This window comes from Pseudophryne corroboree, chromosome 1, assembly GCF_028390025.1.
Source record: "Pseudophryne corroboree isolate aPseCor3 chromosome 1, aPseCor3.hap2, whole genome shotgun sequence".
NCBI lineage: Eukaryota > Metazoa > Chordata > Amphibia > Anura > Myobatrachidae > Pseudophryne > Pseudophryne corroboree.
Window position 1 is genome coordinate 527,778,473 of NC_086444.1, and position 24,801 is coordinate 527,803,273.

Below are 24,801 nucleotides of genomic sequence, written 5' to 3' on the forward strand. Positions count from 1 at the left end.
AAGGGGGGAGACACAGAGAGAGAGAGAGAGAGGAAAAAGGGGGAGACAGAGAGAGAGAGAAGGGGTGACAAAGAGAAGGAGGGAGACAGACAGGGAGAGGGGGGCAGAGAGAGGCACACACAGAAAATAAGAATTTACTTACCGATAATTCTATTTCTCGTAGTCCGTAGTGGATGCTGGGGACTCCGTCAGGACCATGGGGAATAGCGGCTCCGCAGGAGACAGGGCACAAAAAGTAAGCTTTTAGGATCACATGGTGTGTACTGGCTCCTCCCCCTATGACCCTCCTCCAAGCCTCAGTTAGGTACTGTGCCCGGACGAGCGCACACAATAAGGAAGGATATTGAACCCCGGGTAAGACTCATACCAGCCACACCAATCACACCGTATAACTTGTGATCTGAACCCAGTTAACAGTATGACAAACGTAGGAGCCTCTGAACAGACGGCTCACAACAAATAACAACCCGATTTTTTTGTAACAATAACTATGTACAAGTATTGCAGACAATCCGCACTTGGGATGGGCGCCCAGCATCCACTACGGACTACGAGAAATAGAATTATCGGTAAGTAAATTCTTATTTTCTCTAACGTCCTAAGTGGATGCTGGGGACTCCGTCAGGACCATGGGGATTATACCAAAGCTCCCAAACGGGCGGGAGAGTGCGGATGACTCTGCAGCACCGAATGAGAGAACTCAAGGTCCTCCTCAGCCAGGGTATCAAATTTGTAGAATTTTGCAAACGTGTTTGCCCCTGACCAAGTAGCAGCTCGGCAGAGTTGTAATGCCGAGACTCCCCGGGCAGCCGCCCAGGATGAGCCCACTTTCCTTGTGGAATGGGCCTTGACAGATTTAGGTTGTGGCAAGCCTGCCACAGAATGTGCAAGTTGAATTGTGCTACAAATCCAACGAGCAATCATCTGCTTAGAAGCAGGAGCACCCATCTTGTTGGGTGCATACAATATAAGCAGTGAGTCAGACTTTCTGACTCCAGCCGTTCTTGAAATATATATTTTCAATGCCCGGACCACGTCCAACAACTTGGAATCCTCCAACTCGTTAGTAGCCGCAGGCACCACAATAGGCTGGTTCAGGTGAAACGCTGACACCACCTTAGGCAGAAAATGAGGACGCGTCCGCAGTTCTGCCCTGTCCGTATGGAAAATCAGATATGGGCTCTTATATGATAAAGCCGCCAATTCTGATACTCTCCTGGCTGAAGCCAGGGCCAGTAGCATGGTTACTTTCCATGTAAGATACTTCATCTCCACCGATTTGAGCGGCTCAAACCAATGGGATTTTAGAAAATCCAAGACTACATTAAGATCCCACGGTGCCACTGGGGGCACAACCGGGGGCTGTATATGTAGTACTCCTTTTACAAAAGTCTGGACTTCAGGAACTGAAGCCAATTCTTTCTGGAAGAAAATCGACAGGGCCGAAATTTGAACCTTAATGGACCCCAATTTGAGGCCCATAGACAATCCTGTTTGCAGGAAATGTAGGAATCGACCCAGTTGAAATTCCTCCGTGGGGGCCTTCCTGGCCTCACACCACGCAACATATTTCCTCCAAATGCGGTGATAATGTTGTGCAGTCACCTCCTTCCTGGCCTTTACCAGTGTAGGAATGACCTCTTCTGGAATGCCTTTTTCCTTTAGAATTCGGCGTTCAACCGCCATGCCGTCAAACGCAGCCGCGGTAAGTCTTGGAATAGACACGGTCCCTGCTGAAGCAGGTCCCGTCTTAGACGTAGAGGCCACGGATCCTCCGTGAGCATCTCTTGAAGTTCCGGGTACCAAGTTCTTCTTGGCCAATCCGGAGCCACTAGTATAGTTCTTACTCCCTTTTGCCGTATAATTCTCAGTACTTTTGGTATGAGAGGCAGAGGAGGGAACACATACACTGACTGGAACACCCACGGTGTTACCAGAGCGTCCACAGCTATTGCCTGAGGATCTCTTGACCTGGCGCAATACCTGTCCAGTTTTTTGTTGAGGCGGGACGCCATCATATCCACCATTGGTTTTTCCCAACGGTTCACAATCATGTGGAAGACTTCTGGATGAAGTCCCCACTCTCCCGGGTGTAGATCGTGTCTGCTGAGGAAGTCTGCTTCCCAGTTGTCCACTCCCGGAATGAATACTGCTGACAGTGCTATCACATGATCTTCCGCCCAGCGAAGAATCCTTGCAGCTTCTGCCATTGCTGTCCTGCTTCTTGTGCCGCCCTGTCTGTTTACGTGGGCGACTGCCGTGATGTTGTCCGACTGGATCAACACCGGCTGACCCTGAAGCAGGGGTTTTGCCAGACTTAGAGCATTGTAAATCGCTCTTAGCTCCAGTATATTTATGTGAAGAGACATCTCCAGGCTTGACCATACTCCCTGGAAGTTTCTTCCTTGTGTGACCGCTCCCAAGCCTCTCAGACTGGCATCCGTGGTCACCAGGACCCAGTCCTGTATGCCGAATCTGCGGCCCTCTAACAGATGAGCACTCTGCAACCACCACAGAAGAGACACCCTTGTCCGTGGCGATAAGGTTATCTGCTGATGCATCTGCAGATGCGATCCGGACCATTTGTCCAGCAGATCCCACTGAAAAGTTCGTGCGTGGAATCTGCCGAATGGAATCGCTTCGTAAGAAGCCACCATCTTTCCCAGGACTCTTGTGCATTGATGCACAGACACTGTCCCTGGTTTTAGGAGGTTCCTGACAAGTTCGGATAACTCCCTGGCTTTCTCCTCCGGAAGAAACACCTTTTTCTGAACCGTGTCCAGAATCATTCCCAGGAACAGCAGACGTGTCGTCGGGGTCAACTGAGATTTTGGAAAATTCAGAATCCACCCGTGTTGTTGCAGCACTAGTTGGGTTAGTGCTACTCCGTCTTCCAGCTGTTCTCTGGATCTTGCCCTTATCAGGAGATCGTCCAAGTAAGGGATAATTAATACGCCTCTTCTTCGTAGAAGGATCATCATTTCGGCCATTACCTTGGTAAAGACCCGAGGTGCCGTGGACAATCCAAACGGCAGCGTCTGAAACTGATAATGACAGTTTTGCACCACGAACCTGAGGTACCCTTGATGTGAAGGGCAAATTGGGACATGCAGGTAAGCGTCCTTTATGTCCAGGGACACCATAAAGTCCCCTTCTTCCAGATTCGCTATCACTGCTCTGAGTGACTCCATCTTGAACTTGAATTTTTGTATGTACAGAGTCCGCTTGTAAGGCCCCAGCATCATGCTGAGGGCTTTGCAGAACCCTGGGAGGGCTTCTGTTCCTGGGCAGGGGCTGCTTGCTGCCCTCTCTTACCCCTTCCTCTGCCCCGAGGCAGATATGACTGTCCTTTTGTCCGCTTGTTCTTATAGGAACGAAAGGACTGCGGCTGAAAAGACTGTGTCTTTTTCTGTTGGGAGGGGGTCTGAGGTAAAAAAGTGGATTTTCCGGCAGTTGCCGTAGCCACCAGATCCGATAGACCGACGCCAAATAATTCCTCCCCTTTATACGGCAATACTTCCATATGTCGTTTGGAATCCGCATCACCTGACCACTGTCGCGTCCATAAACTCCTTCTGGCAGATATGGACATCGCATTTACTCTCGATGCCAGAGTGCAAATATCTCTCTGCGCATCTCGCATATAAAGGAAAGCATCCTTTAATTGCTCTATAGTCAATAAAATACTGTCCCTATCCAGGGTATCAATATTTTCAGTCAGGGAATCCAACCAGACGACCCCAGCACTGCACATCCAGGCTGAGGCGATGGCTGGTCGCAGTATAACACCAGTATGAGTGTATATACTTTTCAGGGTAGTTTCCAGCCTCCTATCAGCTGGATCCTTGAGGGCGGCCGTATCAGGAGACGGTAACGCCACTTGTTTCGATAAGCGTGTGAGCGCCTTATCCACCCTAGGGGGTGTTTCCCAGCGCGCCCTAACCTCTGGCGGGAAAGGGTATAATGCTAATAACTTTTTTGAAATTAGCATTTTTCTATCTGGGTTAACCCACGCTTCATCACATACATCATTTAATTCCTCTGATTCAGGAAAAACTACAGGTAGTTTTTTCACCCCCCACATAATACCCCTTTTTGTGGTACTTGTAGTATCAGAGATATGCAAAGCCTCCTTCATTGCCGTGATCATATAACGTGTGGCCCTACTTGAAAATACGTTTGTTTCATCACCGTCGACACTAGATTCAGTGTCTGTGTCTGGGTCTGTGTCGACCGACTGAGGTAAAGGGCGCTTTACAGCCCCTGACGGTGTCTGAGACGCCTGGGCAGGTACTAACTGGTTTGCCGGCCGTCTCATGTCGTCAACTGATTTTTGTAATGTGCTGACATTATCACGTAATTCCATAAACAAAGCCATCCATTCCGGTGTCGACTCCCTGGGGGGTGACATCACCATTATCGGCAATTGCTCTGCCTCCACGCCAACATCGTCCTCATACATGTCGACACACACGTACCGACACACAGCAGACACACAGGGAATGCTCTTATCGAAGACAGGACCCCACTAGCCCTTTGGGGAGACAGAGGGAGAGTTTGCCAGCACACACCCAAGCGCTATAATATATATGGGAACAACCCTATATAAGTGTTGTTCCTTATAGCCGCTTAAATATATAAAAATATCGCCAAAATATGCCCCCCCTCTCTGTTTTACCCTGTTTCTGTAGTGCAGTGCAGGGGAGAGTCCTGGGAGCCTTCCTCACAGCGGAGCTGAGCAGGAAAATGGCGCTGTGTGCTGAGGAGAATAAGCCCCGCCCCCTATTCCGGCGGGCTTTTCTCCCGGAGTTTTAGACATTTGGCATGGGTTAAATACATACATATAGCCTTAATGGCTATATGTGATGTATTCTTTTGCCATAAAAGGTATTATATATTGCTGCCCAGGGCGCCCCCAGCAGCGCCCTGCACCCTCCGTGACCGTCTGGTGTGAAGTGTGTGACAACAATGGCGCACAGCTGCAGTGCTGTGCGCTACCTTCATGAAGACTGAAGAGCCTTCTGCCGCCTGTTTCCGGACCTTCAATCTTCAGCATCTGTAAGGGGGGTCGGCGGCGCGGCTCCGGGACGAACCCCAGGGTGAGACCTGTGTTCCGACTCCCTCTGGAGCTAATGGTGTCCAGTAGCCTAAGAATCCAATCCATCCTGCACGCAGGTGAGTTGAAATTCTCTCCCCTAAGTCCCTCGATGCAGTGAGCCTGTTGCCAGCAGGACTCACTGAAAATAAAAAAACCTAAAAAACTTTTTCTAAGCAGCTCTTTAGGAGAGCCACCTAGATTGCACAAAAACCTAACTGAGGCTTGGAGGAGGGTCATAGGGGGAGGAGCCAGTACACACCATGTGATCCTAAAAGCTTACTTTTTGTGCCCTGTCTCCTGCGGAGCCGCTATTCCCCATGGTCCTGACGGAGTCCCCAGCATCCACTTAGGACGTTAGAGAAAAGGGGGAGATGAGAGACACGAGAAGTGTGTGAGAGAGGTCTGAGAAAGGAATGCCTTACCCCCCCCCCCATCCCTTCAGTACAGGCATCAGGTGTACCTCCTGTCCCCAACCCCACCCCACGTACAGGTGGCACTGTGTACCTCTGTTCTCCATCCCCCATACAGGCAGCAGTGCCTCCTTCCTCCCTCACGCCGTACAGCCATCAGTGCCTCCTTCCTATCTCACCCCGTACAGCCATCAATGCCTCCTTCCTCCCTCACCCCGTACAGCTAGCAGTGTCTCCTTCCTACCTCACCCCGTACAGGTGACCTTCTGCGGTAGCAGGTACCTGCTGTCATTGGCGGCGGCGGTGGCGGCAACAGCGGATATCCCTGCAGTTTTCACGCCGGGGCCGGTCCCTAGATCGTGACGGTGAGCCCCGGCAACAGCAGCTTCAGTGAGGAGGCGGTAAAAGGACACTGAGGAAACGTAAGTGGCAGGGAGGGGCTAGACTGCCTCCTCCTGTTTTGATCCGCCCACAGCCAGCCTCTGCTCTTAGCACTGGTTCCGGCAAAAAGGCACAGGGAGTGCACTACTATGCTGGCTGCAGTGCATGTAAAACATATATGCCGGTGCCGCTATAGTGTATGTGGGCACGGAGTGGGGTGAAGGCTGCTAGGAGAGGGGTGGCCAGGGCTTTAGACGGCCACTGATGACAGAAAAATATATTTTTTTCTTGTCAGCAATGTTTAATAGCATCGTCTGGGCCTATTTTCATGGGGGGCCTGGAGCTGCAGCTCCACCCGCCCCATTGTTAATCCGGCCCTGCCCCCTAGGGAGTCGACACCTGAGTGGATGAGCTTATGGAAGGAATTATGTGACAGTGTCAGCTCTTTACAAAAGATGGATGACATGAGACAGCCGGCGACTCAGCCTGTGCCTGTCCAGGTGTCTCAAAAGCCATCAGGGGCTCTAAAACGCCCGTTACCGCAGATGGCAGATACAGACGCCGACACGGATACTGACTCCAGTGTCGACGATTAAGAGACGAATGTGACTTCCAGTAGGGCCACACGTTACATGATTGAGGCTATGGAAAATGTTTTTACACATTTCTGATAATACCAGTACCACTAAAAAGGGTATTATGTTGGGTGAGAAAAAACTGCCTGTAGTTTTTCCTGCATCTGAGGAATTAAATGAAGTGTGTGATGATGCGTGGGTTTCCCCCGATAAAAACTGTTAATTCCTAAAAAGTTATTAGCATCATACCCCTTCCCGCCAGAGGATAGGGCACGTTGGGAAACACCCCCTAGGGTGCATAAAGCGCTCACACGCTTGTCTAAACAGGTGGCACTACCGTCCCCGGATACGGCCGCCCTTAAGGAACCTGCTGACAGAAAGCAGTAAAATATCCTAAAATGTATATACACTCACACGGGTGTGATACTGCGACCAGCAATCGCCTCAGCCTGGATGTGCAGTGCTGGGGTGGCTTGGTCGGATTCCCTGACTGACAATATTGATACCCTAGATAGGGACAGTATATTACTGACTATAGAGCATTTAAAAGATGCATTTCTATATAGGCGTGATGCACAGAGGGATATTTGCCGACTGGCATCAAGAGTAAGTGCGCTGTCCATTTCTGCCAGAAGAGGGTTATGGACAAGACAGTGGTCAGGTGATGCTGATTCCAAAAGGCATATGGAAGTATCGCCTTATAAAAGGGAGGAGTTATTTGGGGTAGGTCTAACAGACCTGGTGGCCACGGCAACGGCTGGGAAATCCACATTTTTACCCCAGGTAGCCTCTCAACATAAGAAGACGCCGTATTATCAGGCGCAGTCCTTTGGGCCCCATAAGGCAAGCGGGCAAAAGGCTCCTCATTTCTGCCCCGTGGCAGAGGGAGAGGAAAAAGGCTGCAGCAAACAGCCAGTTCCCAGGAACAGAAGCCCTCTCCCGTTTTCTGCCAAGTCCTCAGCATGACGCTGGGGCTTTACAAGCGGACTCAGGCACGGTGGGGGCCCGTCTCAAAAATGTCAGCGTGCAGTGGGCTCACTCACAGGTGGACCCCTGGATCCTTCAGGTGGTATCTCAGGGGTACAAATTGGAATTCGAGACGTCTCCCCTTCGCCGTTTCCTAAAGTCTGCTTTACCGACGTCTCCCTCCGACAGGGAGGCGGTATGGGAAGCCATTCACAAGCTGTATTCCCAGCAGGTGATAATCAAGGTACCCCTCCTACAACAGGGAAAGGGGTATTATTCCACGCTATTTGTGGTACCGAAGCCGGACGGCTCGGTGAGACCTAATTTAAATCTGAAATCCTTGAACACTTACATACAAAGGTTCAAATTCAAGATGGAGTCACTCAGAGCGGTGATGGCAAACCTGGAAGAAGGGGATTATATGGTGTCTCTGGACATCAAGGATGCTTATCTCCATGTCCCAATGTACCCTTCTCACCAAGGGTACCTCAGGTTTGTGGTACAGAACTGTCACTATCAGTTTCAGACGCTGCCGTTTGGTTTGTCCACGGCACCCCGTGTCTTTACCAAAGTAATGGCCGAAATGATGATACTCCTACAAAGGAAGGGAGTTTTAATTATCCCTTACTTGGACGATCTCCGGATAAGGGCAAGATCCAGGGAACAGTTGGTAGTCGGGGTAGCACTATCTCAAGTAGTGTTGCGGCAGCACGCTTGGATTCTTAATATTCCAAAATCACAGCTGATCCCGACGACACGTCTTCTATTCCTAAGGATGATCCTGGACACAGTCCAGAAAAAGGTGTTTCTCCAGGATGAGAAAGCCAGGGAGTTATCCGAACTAGTCAGAAACCTAGTAAAACCAGGCCAAGTATCAGTGCACAAGGGTCCTGGGAAAAATGGTGGCTTCCTACGAAGCAATTCCATTCGGCAGATTCCACGCAAGAACTTTCCAGTGGGACCTGCTGGAAAAATGGTCCGGATCGCATCTTCAGATGCATCAGCGGATAACCCTGTCACCAAAGACAAGGGTGTCTCTCCTGTGGTGGTTGCAGAGTGCTCATCTTCTAGAGGGCGCAGATTCGGCATTCAGGACTGGGTCCTGGTGACCACGGATGCCAGCCTGCGAGGCTGGGGAGCAGTCACACAGGGAAGAAATTTCCAGGGCTTGTGGTCGAGCCTGGAGACATCACTTCACATAAATATCTTGGAGCTAAGGGCCATTTACAATGCCCTAAGCCAAGCAAGACCTCTGCTTCAAGGTCAGCCGGTGCTGATCCAGTCGGACAACATCACGGCAGTCGCCCACGTAGACAGACAGGGCGGCACAAGAAGCAGGAGGGCAATGGCAGAAGCTGCAAGGATTTTTCGCTGGGCGGAAAATCATGTGATAGCATTGTCAGCAGTGTTCATTCCGGGAGTGGACAACTGGGAAACAGACTTCCTCAGCAGAAGTCTTCCACATGATTGTAAACCGTTGGGAAAAACAAAAGGTGGACATGATGGCGTCCCGCCTAAACAAAAAATTGGACAGGTATTGCGCCAGGTCAAGGGACCCTCAGGCAATAGCTGTGGACGCTCTGGTAACACCGTGGGTGTACCAGTCAGTGTATGTGTTCCCTCCTCTTCCTCTCTTACCAAAAGTACTGAGAATTATAAGACGGAGGGGAGTAAGAACTATACTCGTGGTTCCGGATTGGCCAAGAAGGACTTGGTACCCGGAACTTCAAGAGATGCTCACGGAGGACCCGTGGCCTCTACCTCTAAAAAGGGACCTGCTCCATCAAGTACCCTATCTATTACAAGACTTACCGCGGCTGCGTTTGACGGCAGGGCGGTTGAACGCCGGATCCTGAAGGAAAAAGGCATTCCGGATGAAGTCATCCCTACCCTGATCAAAGCCAGGAAGGATGTAACCGCAAAGCATTATCACCGCATTAGGCGAAAATATGTTGCGTGGTGCGAGGCCAGTAAGGCCCCGATGGAGGAATTTCAACTAGGTCGATTCCTGCATTTCCTGCAAACAGGAGTTTCTATGGGCCTAAAATTGGGGTCCATTAAGGTTCAAATATCGGCCCTGTCAATTTTCTTCCAGAAAGAACTAGCTTCAGTTCCTGAAGTTCAGACGTTTGTAAAAGGGGTACTGCATATACAGCCTCCTTTTGTGCCTCCAGTGGCACCTTGGGATCTCAATGTAGTTTTGGGGTTCCTAAAGTCACAATGGTTGGAACCACTTGAATCTGTGGAGTTAAAATATCTCACATGGAAAGTGGTCATGCTGTTGGCCCTGGCCTCGGCCAGGCGCGTGTCAGATTTGGCGGCTTTATCCTGTAAAAGCCCTTATCTGATCTTCCATTCAGACAGGGCGGAATTGAGGACTCGTCCTCATTTTCTCCCTAAGGTGGTTTCAGCGTTTCATCTGAACCAACCTATTGTGGTACTTGCGGCTACTAGTGACTTGGAGGACTCCAAGTTGTTGGACATAGTCAGGGCCCTGAAAATATATGTTTCCAGGACGGCTGGAGTCAGAAAATCTGACTCGCTGTTTATCCTGTATGCACCCAACAAGCTGGGTGCTCCTGCTTCTAAGCAGACTATTGCTCGTTGGATTTGTAATACAATTCAGCTTGCACATTCTGTGGCAGGCCTGCCACAGCCAAAATCTGTAAAAGCCCATTCCACAAGGAAGGTGGGCTCATCTTGGGCGGCTGCCCGAGGGGTCTCGGCTTTACAACTTTGCCGAGCAGCTATTTGGTCAGGGGCAAACACGTTTGCTAAATTCTACAAATTTGATACCCTGGCTGAGGAGGACCTGGAGTTCTCTCATTCGGTGCTGCAGAGTCATCCGCACTCTCCCGCCCGTTTGGGAGCTTTGGTATAATCCCCATGGTCCTTACGGAGTTCCCAGCATCCACTAGGACGTCAGAGAAAATAAGAATTTACTTACCGATAATTCTATTTCTCGTAGTCCGTAGTGGATGCTGGGCGCCCATCCCAAGTGCGGATTGTCTGCAATACTTGTACATAGTTATTGTTAACTAAATCGGGTTATTGTTGTTGTGAGCCATCTATCCAGAGGCTCCTCTGTTATCATGCTGTTAACTGGGTTCAGATCACAGGTTGTACGGTGTGATTGGTGTGGCTGGTATGAGTCTTACCCGGGATTCATAAATCCTTCCTTATTGTGTACGCTCGTCCGGGCACAGTATCCTAACTGAGGCTTGGAGGAGGGTCATAGGGGGAGGAGCCAGTGCACACCAGGTAGTCCTAAAGCTTTACTTTTGTGCCCAGTCTCCTGCGGAGCCGCTATTCCCCATGGTCCTTACGGAGTTCCCAGCATCCACTACGGACTACGAGAAATAGAATTATCGGTAAGTAAATTCTTATTTTTTCATATACTTTATACAATCAAAACTCTTGTACAAACGTAAGTATGACAGGAAAGGCTCTGCCTCACCCCACCGCACGTCACTGCGTCTAGGCCCTCCCTACTGTACTGCGTCTCTATGCCTTCCCTACCGCCCTGCGTCTCTATACCCTTCCTCTATACCCTGTCTCTCTATGCTGTCCATGCCGCTCCGCATCTCTCTATGCCCTCCCTGCCGGGACAGTCGGGAGGTATGTAATAGGTCCTGCATAAGTTTCAGCTTCAGGCCCATGAGGACCTTAATCTGGCACTGAATGCAGGTATATGGAGTGAGGTGGACATTTCAAACTGTGTACATAACTAGCATCAGTCTTTTTTTAGTAGAGCTCTTATTAATCAGTGTGTTTTCATGCAAAACAAAGCATGAAGATTCCTAGGCTTAAATGTTTAGCGAATCTGTTATAAAACTAGATACACATTGTAAAAGCAGTGCGGTAAACTTCATCTTTTTTTATTTTTTCTCCAAAGGTATTCTATACCACCAGAGCATGGAAAGAGACTAGAGAGACTAGCGCAAGGTAAACATTCAAATATTTTTAGAATTTTCAGACCATGCTTTGTGTTGATGTATATGGATGATGATGATAATAATACTACTACACTTGCAGAATGTACTTTCTAATTTAATTTCTTTTAAAATTGATACCTGGAATGCAAGGGAACACTTTCTAATTTCTAAGAGAATTTTCCAATGTATGCAGATTGGTTGACCAAGCAAATTCTAAGTTCTCTTGGGTCATATAGAGGAGAATGATAGTGTTATCCACTGCCAAAGTCAAAAATGTTGATTCCGTTAGTAGATGTTTAACTCAGGGGTATACTAATCTTTGTCTATATGGCAGCTAAAGCACTACAACATTGATTTCCCTTGTTTCCCCTATGAAGATGGTGCTGTGAAAGATGGCCCTTTCACAGTACATCAACTCTGAATCTGTAGAACTGGTTCCCATTGATGCAACATCCCTAGCACATTGGTCTAAAACACTATTCTAGTGGTAAGAACCACTCTTCTCACCAATATGACCGTGAAATCCTCACTATTGAAGAGAAAATGGCTCTGGCCAATGTTAATTTTGTTCTTGCACATGGAAGTACTGCCATTTTCCAGCAGATGCATTCCATAGAAAGCTGTTTAATGTAGGGGGGGTTTTGTGCTATGTGATGGACGTTCGGTACAGTGTGCCTGGGGACTTGGGATGGTACCAGTACAATGTGCTGCTTAATGATACTGTATAGTAACATACTTTAGATAAAGTTATGTTTAAGAAGTAAAATGCCAAGTAATCACTTAGCAATCTGCTTACTGGAGTAAAGTGTGCTTTCTTTTGAGTTTGTGACTGTGACGTTTTTGTGTGTAGGAGTAATTGTCACCCACAAAAGAACATTGGTGGGCATTCCGAGGAGTTCGCTCGTTATTTTTTTCTCGCAACGGAGCGATTAGTCGCTAATGCGCATGCGCAATGTCCGCAGTGCGACTGCGCCAAGTAAATTTGCTATGCAGTTAGGTATTTTACTCACGGCATTACAAGGTTTTTTCTTCGTTCTGGTGATCGTAATGTGATTGACAGGAAGTGGGTGTTTCTGGGCGGAAACAGGCCGTTTTATGGGAGTGTGTGAAAAAATGCTGCCGTTTCTGTGAAAAACGCAGGAGTGGCTGGAGAAACGGAGGAGTGTCTGGGCGAACGCTGGGTGTGTTTGTGACGTCAAACCAGGAACGACAAGCACTGAACTGATCGCACTGGCAGAGTAAGTCTCGAGCTACTCAGAAACTGCACAGAGAAGTCTTTTCGCAATATTGCGAATCTTTCGTTCGCTATTTTGATAAGCTAAGATTCACTCCCAGTAGGCGGCGGCTCAGCGTGTGCAAAGCTGCTAAAAGCAGCTTGCGAGCGAACAACTCGGAATGAGGGCCATAGATTGGTGTAATGGAACATGGGAAAATATTTCAAAATGCTTCCGGATTCTGCAGAGAGCTACAAAAATGTAAGATAACTTAAGAAGTGACCTCACAGTGATGTGTCATAGTAGAAAAAGCTTACCAAAAAGTCAGATTTTCGTTTGTCAATGGGTACGTGATCTGTTGTTACTTTAAACAAGGTGGATTGTGGTGTTGTCGGAGTTGTTCTTATTTTGTACACTGAAAATGTTGGCAGGCTCAATGTTGGCTCAGCAAAACCACACATTATTTAATTAGTAAATAATGTATTGCTCGATAACTGACTGTATCATTGTCTGACTAGTAACAGTTGGAAGCCTAGGAGGAGGCTGCAGGTCACTGACACATTGACTTGCTTGGCATGGGGGACGTCTCAGGCGTATCTGGGCTTATCCTGCACTACAAGAAAAAAAAATGAATGCATAGGTTGCGATATGAGAGACTAAGGGGTATATGCAATTGCGGTCGAATTGCCGCAAAAGTCGAAAAACGGGGCATTTTTTACAAAAAAAATGTCGAATTGGATTCGACAATGCAATACAGTACTTTTCGACAAAAAAACGGACTTTCAGATTCGACTTTTTGTAATTCGACATTTTTTAAATTCGACATGTCTGCAGTGGTAAAAATGCGGCTTTTCGACAAAAGTATATTCAATTGAAGAATGTCGATTCGACAACAGTGCTTTTCGACAGTAATTTCGTCAATTTCATTCCGCCTCACTTTGCTGGCGGAATCTATTAAAAAAATTAAAACCATGCTTTTTTTTGTGTTTTTTTTATTGCTAATAGCATATCTATTTATATTAGAAGGTATTATGTACTTGGTTTGTCTATTAGGAGACACAATTATTATTTATATATTTTTTTAAAGATTTTTTTTTAACTGACTAAAATAGAGAGAGCATGGTTTTCAGTGGGAAAGGGGGGGAATGGGTTAAAATCAAGAAAAAAAAATGCGTGGGGTCCCCCCTCCTAAGCATAACCAGCCTCGGGCTCTTTGACCCGGTCCTGGTTGTAAAAATACGGGGAAAAAATTGACAGGGGATCCCCCGTATTTTTAGAACCAGGCCCTGCGTCCGGTCCTGGTGCAAAAAATACGGGGGACAAAAGATGTAGGGGTCCCCCGTATTTTTAACACCAGCACCGGGCTCCACTAGCTGGAGCGATAATGCCACAGCCGGGGGACACTTTTATATCGGTCCCTGTGGCCGTGGCATTAAATCCCCAACTAGTCACCCCTGGCCGGGGTACCCTGGAGGAGTAGGGACCCCTTAAATCAAGGGGTCCCCCCCTTCAGCCACCCAAGGGCCAGGAGTGAAGCCCGAGGCTGTCCCCCCCCCCATCCATGGGCTGCGGATGGGGGGCTGATAGCCTTGTGTCAAAGAAAAGAATATTGTTTTTTGCAGCAGAACTACAAGTCCCAGCAAGCCTCCCCCGCAAGCTGGTACTTGGAGAACCACAAGTACCAGCATGCGGGGGGGGGGGGAAGCGGGCCCGCTGGTACCTGTAGTTCTACTGCACAAAAAATACCCAAATAAAAACAGTACACACACACCGTGAAAGTAAAACTTTATTACATACATGCCGACACACACATACTTACCTATGTTCACACGCCGACTCTGTCCACGTCTCCAAGATGAATCCATGGGGTACCTGAAAATAAAATTATACTCAACTAAATCCAGTGTAGCTTGTGTCCTGTTCTTTTTTTGTAATCCACGTTCTTGGCTAAAAAAAAAACCGCATACCCGGACCATGGACTGAAAGGGGACCCATGTTTACATATGGGACCCCTTTCCCCCGAATGCTGAGACCCCCCATGACTCCTGTCCAGCCAATCTGGGAGCGCCACGTCGTGGCACGCTCCTGATTGGCTATGCGCGTCTGAGCTGACCGCGAGTGACCTCACCGCTGACCGCAAAGTTCCCACCATTGAAGATAATGGAGCGGCTGTGCAATGCGCTGTCTGACAGCTCAGACGCGCATAGCCAATCAGGAGAGTGCCACGACGTGGCACTCCCTGATTGGCTGAAGGGACCCTCTGTGACGGGAGTCACGGGGGGTCTCAGCATTCTTAGGTTCCATTCATTCATGGGCACCCATATAGAAAGAGGTGACCCCCCTCTTTAAATTTAAGTGGCCTCTTTGTAGTCATTGTCTGGTGCTCATTTGTGATCCCAGACAATATTACCCTCCAGTGCAAAACAGAAATCTTACATTTTCCATAGATGGAGAGGGCAATATATGTGCCCTATTTCCCCCATAGTGGGGCCACACTTGTAAGAAAGAGGAACGTCCCTTCTGTCAATGGATATAGTCCCTTTAGCTGCAAGTGTGGCAATTCCATGTGATCAAGAGACAATTACACCTAAGACTACACAGAAGATGCTGTTTTCCAGTTTGTGATTGGGGAGATCAAATGCCCCGATCTTTCACATCTTGGTTAAAAAACAAAACAAAAAAAACCACACAGAGGTTTTCTCATTCAAAATTGTCTTATTTGTTGGTCTACCATATTATTCATACACATTTTATGTGTTTAATAAAAGATATTGAAAACTAGCCAAAAAATTATCTTTTACAAGTGCATTTACATTTTTAGGCTTAGATTTTATTACAAAAGCATACATATAAAGGAGAAACCTATTCCCCGCCATGAATTTGCATATACGAATAAATGCGGCTAGATGCCACTCTTACGGAACGGACAACTGGTGTATTTTTAGATGCAACCCCATAGGGCTATGAGCAGAGATGTCTAAGCCCGGCAGTAGAAGGGGCCATGGGGGGTGCTCCTGCCATTGTTTACACATCGCTGCAACGGCAACTCTTACCCTTTGTGGGGAATAGGATTGCCTCATAGAGTCCATTCGACCCTGGTTTTTACCAAAATGACCCAGGATTCAACAAAGCACAGGTAAAAGCTGGGATTTACAGCTTTTTCTGTGTGAAAGTGGTATTGATTGATTGATTGATTTATTAGAAGTAGCAAATATTCTAATAGTTTCTAAAAATATAAAACCTTCTGAAACTGCAATGTATAGTTGTGTGTGCTGCAAGAAAGAAAACCATATGCTTTTGACAATACATATTGATTTTTAGATATGACCAGCCCAAAAACTGGCAAAGTAAGGGGGGTACACACGGAGAGATCTGTCTTAAAATCTAAGCAATCTGACTAGATTGCTTAGATTTTAAGCACGGATCTCTCATGTGTATGCCCCACAGTGATAGTGATGCTTGGCCCCGCGCGTCGCTATCGCCTGTGCTAGATTGGCCTGCATGCAGGCACAATCTAGCACATTGCTCATTTCGCGTCCCCCCAACCCCCCTCTCTCCCCCCCCCCCCCTCGCTCATCACACATCTCTGCAAGTGTGTACTGCCCTGTAGGCTCAACATGGTGGAACGAAAACATTCAGTGAAAACCTCTCTGAGCCGTGCACATTCTCATAAATTATTTTGCCATTCTGATTATATCTATCTACAACAGGATCATCTGTTTATATCCCACTCTAAAAAATCTTTGACTATAACGTTGTCTATTTTTTGTTTTGGAAAGGCAAAGATTATAGCTATATCAATTTTCCACATGTGCATTTTCTTGGTTAGAAATATAGGTTGGTTCTCCCATATCCAAAATGTCAAAATACAGATTTCTCTAACGTCCTAGTGGATGCTGGGGACTCCGAAAGGACCATGGGGAATAGCGGCTCCGCAGGAGACTGGGCACAAAAGTAAAAAGCTTTAGGACTACCTGGAGTGCACTGGCTCCTCCCCCTATGACCCTCCTCCAAGCCTCAGTTAGATTTTTGTGCCCTAACGAGACGGGTGCAGGCTAAGGGGCTCTCCTGAGCTGCTTAGTGTAAAAGTTTAAAGTAGGTTTTTTATTTTCAGTGAGACCTGCTGGCAACAGGCTCACTGCACCGAGGGACTAAGGGGAGAAGAAGCGAACTCACCTGCGTGCAGAGTGGATTGGGCTTCTTAGGCTACTGGACATTAGCTCCAGAGGGACGATCACAGGCCCAGCCATGGATGGGTCCCAGAGCCGCGCCGCCGTCCCCCTTACAGAGCCAGAAGACGGAAGAGGTCCGGAAAATCGGCGGCAGAAGACGTCCTGTCTTCAATAAGGTAGCGCACAGCACTGCAGCTGTGCGCCATTGCTCTCAGCACACTTCACACTCCGGTCACTGAGGGTGCAGGGCGCTGGGGGGGGGGGGCGCCCTGAGACGCAATAAAAACACCTTTTATGGCAAAAAATACATCACATATAGCTCCTGGGCTATATGGATGTATTTAACCCCTGCCAATTTTTACATAAAAAAGCGTGAGAAAGGCCGCTGAAAAAGGGGCGGAGCCTATCTCCTCAGCACACTGGCGCCATTTTTACCTCACAGCTCCGTTGGAGGAAGGCTCCCTGACTCTCCCCTGCAGTCCTGCACTACAGAAACAGGGTAAAACTAGAGAGGGGGGGGCACTAAATTGGCATATAAATATATACAGCAGCTATATTAGGGAAAAACACTTATATAAGGTTATCCCTGTATATATATAGCGCTCTGGTGTGTGCTGGCAAACTCTCCCTCTGTCTCCCCAAAGGGCTAGTGGGGTCCTGTCCTCTATCAGAGCATTCCCTGTGTGTGTGCTGTGTGTCGGTACGTTGTGTCGACATGTATGAGGAGGAAAATGGTGTGGAGGCGGAGCAATTGCCTGTGTTAGTGATGTCACCCCCTAGGGAGTCGACACCTGACTGGATGGTCTTATGGAAAGAATTACGTGATAGTGTCAGCACTTTACAAAAGACTGTTGACGACATGAGACAGCCGGCAAATCAGTTAATACCTGTACAGGCGTCTCAAACACCGTCAGGGGCTCTAAAGCGCCCGTTACCTCAGGTCGATACAGACACAGACACGGACACTGACTCCAGTGTCGACGGTGAGGAAACAAACGTATTTTCCAGTAGGGCCACACGTTACATGATCACGGCAATGAAGGAGGTTTTGAACATTTCTGATACTACAAGTACCACAAAAAAGGGTATTATGTGGGGTGTGAAAAAACTACCCGTAGTTTTTCCCGAATCAGATGAATTAAATGAGGTGTGTGATGAAGCGTGGGTTTCCCCCGATAAAAACTGCTAATTTCTAAAAAGTTATTGGCATTATACCCTTTCCCGCCAGAGGTTAGGGCGCGTTGGGAAACACCCCCTAGCGTAGATAAGGCGCTTACACGCTTATCAAAACAAGTGGCGTTACCGTCCCCTGATACGGCCGCCCTCAAGGAACCAGCTGATAGGAAGCTGGAAAATATCCTTAAAAGTATATACACACATACTGGTATTATACTGCGACCAGCAATCACCTCAGCCTGGATGTGCAGTGCTGGGGTGGCTTGGTCGGATTCCCTGACTGAAAATATTGATACCCTGGACAGGGACAATATATTATTGACTATAGAGCATTTAAAGGATGCATTTCTATATATGCGAGATGCACAGAGGGATATTTGCACTCTGGCATCAAGAGTAAGTGCGATGTCCATTTCTGCCAGAAGAGGATTATGGACGCGACAGTGGTCAGGGGATGCGGATTCCAAACGGCATATGGAAGTATTGCCGTATAAAGGGGAGGAGTTATTTGGGGTCGGTCTATCGGACCTGGTGGCCACGGCAACGGCTGGAAAATCCACCTTTTTACCCCAAGTCACCTCGCAGCAGAAAAAGATACCGTCTTTTCAGGCTCAGTCCTTTCGTCCCCATAAGGGCAAGCGGGCAAAAGGCCACTCATATCTGCCCCGGGGCAGAGGAAGGGGAAAAAGACTGCAGCAGACAGCCTCTTCCCACAAACAGAAGCCCTCCCCCGCTTCTGCCAAGTCCTCAGCATGACGCTGGGGCCTTACAAGCGGACTCAGGCACGGTGGGGGCCCGTCTCAAGAATTTCAGCGCGCAGTGGGCTCACTCGCAAGTGGACCCCTGGATCCTGCAGGTAGTATCTCAGGGGTACAAATTGTTGAAATTCGAGACGTCTCCCCCTCGCCGGTTCCTGAAGTCTGCTTTACCAACGTCTCCCCCCGACAGGGAGGCGGTATTGGAAGCCATTCACAAGCTGTATTCCCAGCAGGTGATAATCAAGGTACCCCTCCTACAACAGGGAAAGGGGTATTATTCCACGCTGTTTGTGGTACCGAAGCCGGACGGCTCGGTGAGACCCATTTTAAATCTGAAATCCTTGAACACTTACATAAAAAGGTTCAAGTTCAAGATGGAGTCACTCAGAGCAGTGATAGCGAACCTGGAAGAAGGGGACTATATGCTGTCTCTGGACATCAAGGATGCTTACCTCCATGTCCCAATTTGCCCTTCTCACCAAGGGTACCTCAGGTTTGTGGTACAGAACTGTCACTATCAGTTTCAGACGCTGCCGTTTGGATTGTCCACGGCACCCCGGGTCTTTACCAAGGTAATGGCCGAAATGATGATTCTTCTTCGAAGAAAAGGCGTCTTAATTATCCCTTACTTGGACGATCTCCTGATAAGGGCAAGGTCCAGAGAACAGTTAGAGGTCGGAGTAGCACTATCTCAAGTAGTACTACGACAGCACGGATGGATTCTAAATATTCCAAAATCGCAGCTGATTCCGACGACACGTCTGCTGTTCCTAGGGATGATTCTGGACACAGTACAGAAAAAGGTGTTTCTTCCGGAGGAGAAAGCCAAGGAGTTATCCGACCTAGTCAGGAACCTCCTAAGACCAGGCCAAGTGTCAGTACATCAATGCACAAGGGTCCTGGGAAAGATGGTGGCTTCTTACGAAGCGATTCCATTCGGCAGATTCCACGCAAGAACTTTTCAGTGGGATCTGCTGGACAAATGGTCCGGATCGCATCTTCAAATGCATCAGCGGATAACCCTGTCTCCAAGGACAAGGGTGCGTCTCCTGTGGTGGTTACACAGTGCTCATCTCCTAGAGGGCCGCAGATTCGGCATTCAGGATTGGGTCATGGTGACCACGGATGCCAGCCTGAGAGGCTGGGGAGCAGTCACACAGGGAAAAAATTTCCAGGGCTTGTGGTCAAGCATGGAAACGTCACTTCACATAAATATCCTGGAACTAAGGGACATTTACAATGCCCTAAGTCAGGCAAGACCTCTGCTTCAGGGTCAGCCGGTGTTGATCCAGTCGGACAACATCACGGCAGTCGCCCACGTAAACAGACAGGGCGGCACAAGAAGCAGGAGGGCAATGATGGAAGTGGCAAGGATTCTTCGCTGGGCGAAGAATCATGTGATAGCACTGTCAGCAGTGTTCATTCCGGGAGTGGACAACTGGGAAGCAGACTTCCTCAGCAGACACGATCTTCACCCGGGGGAGTGGGGACTTCACCCAGAAGTCTTCCACATGATTGTGAACCGTTGGGAAAAACCAAAGGTGGACATGATGGCGTCCCGCCTCAACAAAAAACTGGACAGATATTGCGCCAGGTCAAGGGACCCTCAGGCAATAGCTGTGGACGCTCTGGTAACACCGTGGGTGTACCAGTCAGTGTATGTGTTCCCTCCTCTTCCTCTCATACCAAAAGTACTGAGAATCATAAGAAGGAGAGGAGTAAAGACTATACTCGTGGCTCCGGATTGGCCAAGAAGGACTTGGTACCCGGAAATTCAAGAGATGCTCACGGAAGACCCGTGGCCTCTACCTCTAAGAAAGGACCTGCTCCAGCAGGGACCATGTCTGTTCCAAGACTTACCGCGGCTGCGTTTGACGGCATGGCGGTTGAACGCCGGATCCTGAAGGAAAAAGGCATTCCGGATGAAGTCATCCCTACCCTGATCAAAGTAAGGAAGGATGTAACCGTACAACATTATCACCGTATTTGGCGTAAATATGTTGCGTGGTGCGAGGCCAGGAAGGCCCCTACAGAGGAATTTCAACTGGTTCGTTTCCTGCATTTCCTGCGAACAGGACTGTCTATGGGCCTCAAATTAGGGTCCATTAAGGTTCAAATTTCGGCCCTGTCAATATTCTTCCAAAAAGAACTGGCTTCTGTTCCTGAAGTTCAGACGTTTGTCAAGGGAGTACTGCATATACAGCCTCCTTTTGTGCCTCCAGTGGCACCTTGGGATCTCAATGTAGTTTTGGGATTCCTAAAATCACATTGGTTTGAACCACTCACCACTGTGGACTTAAAATATCTCACATGGAAAGTGGTAATGCTGTTAGCCCTGGCTTCAGCCAGGCGTTTCTCAGAATTGGCGGCTTTATCCTATAAAAGCCCTTACCTAATTTTTCATACGGACAGGGCAGAATTGAGGACTCGTCCTCAATTTCTCCCTAAGGTGGTTTCAGCTTTTCACTTAAACCAACCTATTGTGGTGCCTGCGGCTACTAGGGACTTGGAGGATTCCAAGTTGCTGGACGTAGTCAGGGCCCTGAAAATATATGTTTCCGGGACGGCTGGAGTCAGAAAATCTGATTCGCTGTTTATCCTGTATGCACCCAACAAGCTGGGTGCTCCTGCTTCTAAGCAGACGATTGCTCGTTGGATTTGTAGTACAATTCAGCTTGCACATTCTGTGGCGGGCCTGCCACAGCCAAAATCTGTAAAAGCCCATTCCACACGGAAAGTGGGCTCATCTTGGGCGGCTGCCCGAGGGGTCTCGGCTTTACAACTTTGCCGAGCAGCTACTTGGTCAGGGGCAAACACGTTTGCTAAATTCTACAAATTTGATACCCTGGCTGAGGAGGACCTGGAGTTCTCTCATTCGGTGCTGCAGAGTCATCCGCACTCTCCCGCCCGTTTGGGAGCTTTGGTATAATCCCCATGGTCCTTTCGGAGTCCCCAGCATCCACTAGGACGTTAGAGAAAATAAGGATTTACTTACCGATAATTCTATTTCTCATAGTCCGTAGTGGATGCTGGGCGCCCATCCCAAGTGCGGATTGTCTGCATTACTTGTACATAGTTATTGTTACAAAAATCGGGTTATTGTTGTTGTGAGCCATCTTTTCAGAGGCTCCTTCTGTTATCATGCTGTTAACTGGGTTCAGATCACAAGTTGTACGGTGTGATTGGTGTGGCTGGTATGAGTCTTACCCGGGATTCAAAATCCTTCCTTATTGTGTACGCTCGTCCGGGCACAGTATCCTAACTGAGGCTTGGAGGAGGGTCATAGGGGGAGGAGCCAGTGCACACCAGGTAGTCCTAAAGCTTTTTACTTTTGTGCCCAGTCTCCTGCGGAGCCGCTATTCCCCATGGTCCTTTCGGAGTCCCCAGCATCCACTACGGACTATGAGAAATAGAATTATCGGTAAGTAAATTCTTATTTTTTGTTTTCTCAGCGTGACTGAGATGAGATAGTGACATCCTTGCTTTGTGTTGGGTCAGTGTACACAAACTGTGTTTAATGCACAAATTACTTTGTATAAATGTATCTTCTGACTGTGTGTATAAGGAGTATATGAAATATAAATTTAGTGTATGTACACAAGTTTTTTTTTTATGTTGTATAAGATTACTTTCAGGCTATGTGTATGAGGTGCACATGAACCATAAATGCATTCTGTGTGTAGACTAGGGTCCCATCCATTGGTGTTTCTATAATGGATGCAATGTCCACATCGCACACACTGCACCCATATTTTCTCTATCGTCCTAGTGGATGCTGGGGTTCCTGAAAGGACCATGGGGAATAGCGGCTCCGCAGGAGACAGGGCACAAAAAGTAAAGCTTTCCGATCAGGTGGTGTGCACTGGCTCCTCCCCCTATGACCCTCCTCCAAGCCTCAGTTAGATTTTTGTGCCCGGCCGAGAAGGGTGCAATCTAGGTGGCTCTCCTAAAGAGCTGCTTAGAAAAGTTTAGCTTAGGTTTTTTTATTTTACAGTGAGTCCTGCTGGCAACAGGATCACTGCAACGAGGGACTTAGGGGAGAAGAAGTGAACTCACCTGCGTGCAGGATGGATTGGCTTCTTGGCTACTGGACATCAGCTCCAGAGGGACGATCACAGGTACAGCCTGGATGGTCACCGGAGCCTCGCCGCCGGCCCCCTTGCAGATGCTGAAACAAGAAGAGGTCCAGAATCGGCGGCAGAAGACTCCTCAGTCTTCTAAAGGTAGCGCACAGCACTGCAGCTGTGCGCCATTTTCCTCTCAGCACACTTCACACGGCAGTCACTGAGGGTGCAGGGCGCTGGGAGGGGAGCGCCCTGGGAGGCAAATGAAAACCTATTTGGCTAAAAAATACCTCACATATAGCCTCCGGGGGCTATATGGAGATATTTAACCCCTGCCAGAATCCACTAAGGAGCGGGAGACGAGCCCGCCGTAAAAGGGGCGGGGCCTATCTCCTCAGCACACAGCGCCATTTTCCTTACACAGCTCCGCTGGTCAGGACGGCTCCCAGGTCTCTCCCCTGCACTGCACTACAGAAACAGGGTAAAACAAGAGAGGGGGGGCAAAATAGTGGCAAAAATTATATTATAAAAGCAGCTATACAGGGAGCACTTATTATAAGGCTATCCCTGTCATATATATTGCGCTTCGGTGTGTGCTGGCAGACTCTCCCTCTGTCTCCCCAAAGGGCTAGTCGGGTCCTGTCTTCGTTAAGAGCATTCCCTGTGTGTCTGCTGTGTGTCGGTACGTGTGTGTCGACATGTATGAGGACGATATTGGTGTGGAGGCGGAGCAATTGCCAAATATGGGGATGTCACCTCCTAGGGGGTCGACACCAGAATGGATGCCTTTATTTATGGAATTACGGGATAGTGTCAACACGCTAAAGCAGTCGTTTGACGACATGAGACGGCCGGACAATCAATTAGTGCCTGTCCAGGCGCCTCAAACACCGTCAGGGGCTGTAAAACGCCCTTTGCCTCAGTCGGTCGACACAGACCCAGACACAGGCACTGATTCCAGTGGCGACGGTGACGAATCAACCGTATTTTCCAGTAGGGCCACACGTTATATGATTTTGGCAATGAAGGAGGCGTTACATTTAGCTGATACTACAGGTACCACTAAACAGGGTATTATGTGGGGTGTGAAAAAACTACCTATAGTTTTTCCTGAATCAGAAGAACTAAATGAGGTGTGTGATGAAGCGTGGGTTGCCCCCGATAAAAAGATGCTAATTTCAAAGAAGTTATTGGCTTTATACCCTTTCCCGCCAGAGGTTAGGGCGCGCTGGGAAACACCTCCTAGGGTGGACAAGGCGCTCACACGCTTATCTAAACAAGTGGCGTTACCCTCTCCTGAGACGGCCGCACTTAAAGATCCAGTAGATAGGAGGATGGAAAATATCCAAAAAAGTATATACACACATACAGGTGTTATACTACGACCAGCTATAGCGACAGCCTGGATGTGCAGTGCTGGAGTAGCTTGGTCAGAGTCCCTGATTGAAAATATTGATACCCTGGATAGGGACAATGTTTTACTGTCTTTAGAGCAAATAAAGGATGCATTTCTTTATATGCGTGATGCACAGAGGGATATCTGCACACTGGCATCACGGGTAAGTGCTATGTCCATTTCGGCCAGAAGAAGTTTATGGACGCGACAGTGGTCAGGCGATGCGGACTCAAAACGGCATATGGAAGTTTTGCCGTATAAAGGGGAGGAGTTATTTGGAGTCGGTCTATCAGATTTGGTGGCCACGGCTACAGCCGGGAAATCCACCTTTTTACCTCAAGTTACTCCCCAACAGAAAAAGACACCGACTTTTCAACCGCAGCCCTTTCGTTCCTTTAAAAACAAGAGAGCAAAGGGATATTCATATCTGCCACGAGGCAGAGGAAGGGGGAAGAGACAGCAACAGGCAGCTCCTTCCCAGGAACAGAAGCCCTCCCCCGCTTCTACAAAAGCCTCAGCATGACGCTGGGGCTTCTCAAGCGGACTCGGGGGCGGTGGGCGGTCGTCTCAAAAATTTCAGCGCGCAGTGGGCTCACTCGCAGGTAGATCCCTGGATCCTGCAGATAATATCTCAGGGATACAGGTTGGAACTAGAG

General features: G+C 48.4%; 1 protein-coding gene across 1 annotated transcript in view; it reads left to right on the forward strand.

Annotated features, from left to right (window-relative positions):
- Nucleotides 1–24,801, forward strand: part of KDM4C (lysine demethylase 4C) — a 961,089-nt gene that overhangs the window by 236,410 nt on the left and 699,878 nt on the right. Inside the window, exon 6 of the mRNA XM_063913998.1 lies at nucleotides 11,326–11,375. Coding sequence (XP_063770068.1) covers nucleotides 11,326–11,375 — 50 coding nt within the window. The remainder of the gene's footprint in view (nucleotides 1–11,325; nucleotides 11,376–24,801) is intronic.